Source organism: Sinocyclocheilus rhinocerous, unplaced genomic scaffold (assembly GCF_001515625.1).
Source record: "Sinocyclocheilus rhinocerous isolate Xijiao unplaced genomic scaffold, SAMN03320098_v1.1 scaffold767, whole genome shotgun sequence".
Classification (NCBI taxonomy): Eukaryota; Metazoa; Chordata; class Actinopteri; order Cypriniformes; family Cyprinidae; genus Sinocyclocheilus; species Sinocyclocheilus rhinocerous.
Genome location: NW_015633562.1, coordinates 845,027 through 851,912, shown reverse-complemented (window position 1 = coordinate 851,912; position 6,886 = coordinate 845,027). Strand labels below are relative to the sequence as shown.

The 6,886-nt window shown below is 36.8% G+C and overlaps 1 protein-coding gene across 1 annotated transcript in view; it reads right to left on the bottom strand.

The window, feature by feature from the left end:
• Positions 1-6,672, bottom strand: part of LOC107744622 (ribosomal protein S6 kinase beta-1-like) — an 18,305-nt gene extending 11,633 nt beyond the window's left edge. The window contains exons 1-9 of the mRNA XM_016558412.1: positions 6,244-6,672; positions 4,966-5,009; positions 4,695-4,812; positions 3,659-3,727; positions 2,360-2,507; positions 2,184-2,241; positions 1,428-1,528; positions 1,222-1,312; positions 618-708 (exon numbers count right to left, since the gene is read on the bottom strand). Coding sequence (XP_016413898.1) covers positions 618-708; positions 1,222-1,312; positions 1,428-1,528; positions 2,184-2,241; positions 2,360-2,507; positions 3,659-3,727; positions 4,695-4,812; positions 4,966-5,009; positions 6,244-6,315 — 792 coding nt within the window. The 5' untranslated portion in view covers positions 6,316-6,672. The remainder of the gene's footprint in view (positions 1-617; positions 709-1,221; positions 1,313-1,427; positions 1,529-2,183; positions 2,242-2,359; positions 2,508-3,658; positions 3,728-4,694; positions 4,813-4,965; positions 5,010-6,243) is intronic.
• Positions 6,673-6,886: the final 214 nt, after the last annotated feature.

Here is a 6,886-nt window from a genome sequence, read left to right as displayed (position 1 = left end):
ACTTCCTTTTTAATTATATTTTTATTAAATATTTATTTATTTGTGAAAAATACTTTGTCATCTAAAGTATAAGTATGTTTATTTTACACATTTATTTTTTAATCCATTGTCAAATGATTTCAAATTTGTTAAATATTAATTAAAATTAAAAACAAATTATATCGGCTTTATATCGGCCCCCCTGCTTTCCAAGATATCGGCATCGGCTGTCAATATCGGTCGACCACTACTTCTATTCGTATAAGACAAAACTGTTAAACGGCGACAGCAAACAATAAAGAGGGAGAATGTGAACACTGTGTTCAGGCGCTGCTGTTCTCAGCTACGTCAAAATAAAAGGTTTGCCTCGAACACATCCGCCAAACAGAAAAACTTGCCAAAAATGCCAAATATTGGTTGATATATTGGTCGACCACTAGCGTTTATAAATCATCTCTGTGTGTGTGTGTGTAAATGTACATCTATTCTAAGACAGCATTATATGCATAATCTATATGCATATATTTATCTACTGATATTTATATACAGCTTATTGACCTAATCTGTTTCTAACTTCATGTAAAACATTAATGGAGAAGCAAGATATCAGAGAGGAGATTGAGGCCATGAACACTCACAGCTCCTGTTAGCATATCATACATCAGGGCTCCCAGACTCCACCAATCCACAGCTCGGTTATGGCCGCTTCTCATGAGGATTTCTGGTGCCCTGAAAAAGGGAGAGGACAAGAGAAACAAAGAGAGAAAGACAGAATGAATGAGTGAAGAGAGAAAAGGCCATCACACCAACCATTTTTTGTGCTGCTGTCTTTTTTACTTTGACCTAACTGACACCAGAGGCCCCAAATAAGCCTTCAGCTGACATTATTGATGGAGGCTCTGACCTCCATGAACTGCTCTGTATGAACTTTCAAGAGGCCACATTGCCGAAAACATGATTTTTCTTACTGTTTTAAAATTCAAGTTCAAGTTGTTAAACAACACAAAGCTCCCTTTCTAGCCTACACAGACAATTTATTTGAGAAAAAGATGCAATAACAGGCTGCTTGGAAATTGATGTCACAACCATGAGTACATTAAAATAAATATCATCGATATTTAGTATTCAGCAACTTGGCCAATTCTGCTACTCAGTTTTTACATTGGCCATTTACATCTAGAAGTTACATGAGCATATAAAAAAAGATTGTTTAATTGGGTGAAAATGTGACTTTGTACATACATGTACTCTATGGTTCCACAGAAGGTGTGTGTGACGGTACCATCATGGATTGACTCCTTACAGAGTCCAAAGTCTGTCAACTTCACATGACCTGAGATGAGAATGAAATGAGCACATCCAGAGGAGAACAGTCTTTATTGAACAGGCAGTGGTGCAAGTCTGAGGACTATCTGGGATAAAAGGACAAGTGTGTGTGTGTTTATTACCATTGTTACGGAGCATGATGTTCTCTGGCTTCAGATCTCTGTAGATAATGCCTTTCTGATGAAGGTGACCCAAGGCCATGGAAATCTCTGCCAGGTAAAAGCTAGAAGTAAATCAAATTATAAATAAATAAATGGAAATTAAAAATTTAAATGCTTTCACAATCCATTGATTTGTACATTTTTTGTTAAACAAATCGTTCACCCCAAAATGAAAAATTTTATAATTATTATATATTGTATATTATTGTATATTTTATATATTATTTCCCCATACATATTAGGGTTCAAACAAATCATAATATATAGTGCTACAGTCATATAGACCGCTTTTAAGGTGATTTATTTCTTTTTGGAGTTTAACAGCTTAACACCATAAATTGTCATTGTATGATAAAGACCTTTGTACACACTCATTAAAGTATTTAAAAATAATTAAATATGTGGGAGTTAAACGGAAAAAATTTACAGCATATGGGTTTGGAATTACATGAGGGTGAGAAAATGATCACAGATTTAGAATTGGTAAAAAAAACAAAAAAACATTTGAACAAATTTTAAATATTTGGTCCATCAAACCATCAAATCAGCATTTGGGTTGTATGTACAAACAACATTTGTTAAGCCAATGAATTTTGAAAGCCTCCCGCACAAGATCAACGTTTACACAAAACAGAGGCGTTTCATCCAGATAGCAGACAGGTCATCTTGACATGGGAACGATCTATATCCTGATAAGACTGGTAAAGCTCCACTTACCAGGCTGTGTCCTCCAAAAAGATCCCCTCCCTCTCCAGCTGCATGAACAGCTCTCCACCTGTTACAGAAACATAAACTTGATTCCAGATACATTCTCTAAAACATGTCTTGTTTAAATTTTTTTCTCAAAACCAAAACTACTGATTAAAAAGCACCAGTTGCTGTTTTGAACTCACCGCTTAGGTACTCCAGGATGAGGTAAAGTTTGCCTCCTGTCTGAAAGGCGTATATGAGGTCCACAATGAAGGGATGCTTAACTTCCTCTAGGATGCTCCTTTCTGCTTTAGTATGAGCAGTGTCCTTTGCATTGCGAACAATCATGGCCTGTTGAAACAGACAAAAGCAACAGAATACATTAAGAAATGTTGTGTTTTTAAGTAAATGCCAAGCACACAAGCACTGACTGTACATCATCTATGCACTGGAGGGTTGTAACACCCCTAATCACAGCTGAGAACTGGGGTCATTAATGCTTTTATTGTTATTGCAATAAACAGACGTGTGCAAATCTAATTTGAGTGCACATGAAAGTCTGTATATTTTTTATTTTTGTAAAGATCCTTTTAGAGGCTCTGTAATACGGTGCTAAGAATGTCGTAAAAAGAAACCCAAAACGCTTATAACTTGCATTTTTGCATAATGAAAAAGTGCACCTTGAATTCATTCAGTCGTGTTTGACAATCACTGAAGAATCACTAAACAGCTGCCATGAAAACATACTTCTTGTATGCTAAATTTATTTTCATTCAATTCTTAATTTTCTATTATAGAAAACTAAATAGGGGCAAAAGTCTGGAAATGCAAATATTTTTCCATACTCTGCTTTCTTTTTTCCATACTTTTCCAGACCTGGAAATTACTCAAATCAAATGTCATACTTTTCCAAACTGCGTAGGAACCCTGTTTAAAGATAATTTAGCTAAAACGGCTACAGTGTACAATGAAGAGTCTACTAAGTATTGATAAGAACAGAGCCACATTCTGTTGGTATGCAAATCTGGCCAGCTGAGATTGCATCATATTATGACCACATTATATCTTTCTACCAAGTTGATAAATAACCAAATCTGCCACTCATCCGTGGTCTTGCCAAATTAGACCCTGTGAAGCATGCTATTATAAGCCCTTGTGTTCTAAATATGTTGAACTAAGCATTTTGAGCAAAGCAATATTCCTCCTATTAAATGCTACTGTGCGTTCCTGTTATGATCTACTTGTTTGCAGATGCCAAAATAAGGAATTCTACTATTTAACCATTTTATTAGCTGTTGTGAAAAGGAAAAACACACAAACTATACAAACAATCATTACTGAAACTGTTTATAGGTAATGATGAAACATTCCTTAAACATTATTCACAGGCCTGCAGCAAACCACACCAATACAACCCGTTAACCAGCAGGACCAGGCATGATGGAACACCCACACTGATTTTCAGGGAAAGATCAATTATTATGAATTTTGGGGGGCCATACCTTTTTCAAGACCTTCATGGCAAATATCTTCCCAGAATCTGCTCCAGTTACCTTGCGAACTTGAAAAACCTGTTTTTTTAAACAGAAAGGGATGTTAAAAGTGCCCCTATTATGCCATTTCGAATATTTCCTTTCATGCAGTGTGTAATGTAGGTGTATGTGAATGTAAACAATCTGCAAAGTTGTAAAGCCGAAAGTGCACGATAAATAAAGTTATTGTCTCCAAAAGACACTGAGCACTGAACAGCCTAAACGAGTTGTCAGTAATTCGAATCACACTTCCGTGAAGGCTACACGTCACATGGTAACACATTTTCATAATGCCCGCCTATGTTCTACGTTGGCCAGCCACGAACAACTTGACCCGCCCTCAGACACTGTAGATTGTTTGTGTGGTTAACATCATGTCAAGAAGACACTGTTAAAGTACATTTTTTTATTTTCACTTCCGAAAGATGAGGCTGCAAAGAATCAGTGGTTATAATTTCCACCCCCCCCCACTGTACCACAGCAGTACAACCCCAATCTTTTTTTGTGTACCCTAAAAATGGCATAATAGGGGCACTTTAACATACAAAAGTTGAAGGTCCGATAAACATGGCATGGTAAGATCTACAATAAAAATCTGCAAACGAAAATTAAAAGCATGAAGACAAAAATGAATGGACACTATTGAGCAAGGATGCATTAAATTGATCAAAAGTGACAGTAATGACATTTACAGTGTTACAAAAGATTTCTATTTCAAATCAATGCTGTTCTGAAAATTCAGCAAATTGCAAATATTTTAAATTACATTTGAAACTATATTAAAATATAAAACATTTATTTAAAATTATAATAATATATCACAACATTACTGCATTTATTGTATTTTTAATCAAATAAATGCAGCATAAGAAGCTTCTTTCAAAAACTCCTTCCGACCCAAAACTTTTGAACAGTAGTGTACATTATTTTAAAGCCCATATTATGTGTTAAAAACTACACCACATGCAGGGTGGAAACATTGGGTAGCACTGCTTGTCTTGCTTACCTTTCCATATCCTCCTTTACCCAAAACACGAAGCAACTCAAAACATTCTGGACGAATCTGCTCTGTGCCTTGATTCACAATATTCTCTGAGATTTCGAACTTCTCACAGTCTTCCAAACTGCTCCAAAACATCAACATTTATATACATTTAACATAAAATATCAACATTTTAATCAAAGAGAAGACATTTCACTTCTAAATTAAAATGACATCATCGAATTACACAAATATAATTATGTTTGAATGTCAAGTAGCTCTTTGACATACTCACAATTCAAAGCCACTGCACTGGTCCAGGCATTCATTACTCTTGGCCTGTGGACAGAAACAAACTTTTGGTGTTTATGGAAGGTTTACAGAGTGTTTGAGGTGTGGACTGCAGTTTTTTGTATCCCTGCAGCTTTTCCACCAAATGCATAGTGTGCAGATCTGACATGGCCATTAACGCTCAATCTATAGCAGTGACTGATGCGCACTGGCTTTTTTCCATCACTCGGAGTATCAAGGTCACTGATCACATTATAAGACCCAGTCTAACAACAGAGAGTGTCAGACCAATGCAAGTTGGACCTACAGAGGATTTTCTTTTTGTGGTTTCAGATGTAATTCAGGAGAAAAGTCGGTCTAAAAATCTGACATGAGAACTTCTGGCAAACTTTTGAACACTAAACCTCTAAAGTCTATTTTGCTTTCAGTGATATTAAAAATGAACTGCAGCTGAAAAGTTTTGAAAGTTCATATCTGTCATATTTAGCATGACTCTTAATTCTGTTTAGTCATAGTCAAGTTTGACAGTCCATTAAAACAGACATCTTCATACACCTGAAGTGATGCTAGGTATCCAAAAATCCAGTTTAAGCAGGTAGCCTAGATGTGTTTCTAGCTGGTCTTAGCCATTAGCTATTATGTCCTGCTAATATGTTCTTAAAAAAAAAAAGATGGAATATCTTCAGTTTGATCAACTGGTAGCTAGTTCAAGAAGGTCCACCATATTAATAACCAGGTTATATTAATAACCTTAGACCAGCTTGAAAACATCTTAAGCTAGATTCCAAAGTCGTATTAAAACAGACAAATATGTCCACTTATAATAATGGTATTGCCATGTTTTGTCATATATATCCTGGTAAGTACTTTGTGGATCTATCCTCTGTAAAACATTGTAAACCACGTAAAAATCGTATAGTACTTTTATGCCGTGTTTCTGAAGCGTGTAAAGGTGCTGGATCGATCCTCAGGCGATGCGGAAAATCTGAACCGAGCCAGGTGTACCGACGAAACATGCTACCTATCAGATTGTGCTACCAAAAATATATTTGCATTGTTTTAAGGGTAAGTTTAGGGTAAGGGTATGTGTGGACGGGTAGGTTTAGGGTAGGGTTAAGTTAGGTATGGACATTTAAAAAAAGCCTCAAAACACATGAATAAGATTCTGGTAGCACAATCTGATAGGTAGCATTTTTCGCTATCGATTTGTGCTACCTATCTTTTTAATGGGAGGTAGCACAAATCAAATCGTCAGAACACCGGTTACCAGTTAGTTACCTACCCCGTCGGCGAGCTCCTCGTCTGACACGTTGTCCTCCGGCGGGTCCAGGTCGATATCAAAAACACCAGCCATGGTCACAGTATCTTTACACACTCCAATACCGGAATAACGATGAATACAGACACCTCATGGTCCCGCACGACTCACCGCCGCCATAACGGCTCCGGTACGCAACGTATCCCTACAGAGATTACTACCGGTAAACGATAATCACGGCGAACAGCGAATTTCACAGAGCGTCAGTGCGCATGCTCCGGAATGTGTAAAACAACTGTCAACAACTGAATGAACGCTTTTGTTTATTTAAACACACGAATGTCTTTGACTTTATTCCGGAAGGTTGTAGCTGAGGTAAGTGGGTGAACGGATACAAAAACGCGTCATTCTGTGTATAGGAAGCTGATTTTACTTGTAGTACCGCCGCACTGCCAATAGGTGTCGACAAAAGACATGCCAATGTTTTGCTTCTGTCAAGAGCTTCAACATTCGTGCTGTTAACCCTCACGGATAAAGCTACCGCATAATCACAATCAGTGGTTTGCCTGTGTTTTCAAGCTTAATTTATGTAATAATAAAAAAACTTCACGTTTCTCTCCTCTTATGGTTTAATAATAAATGTGTTTTTTTTCCCAAGTTGTCCACA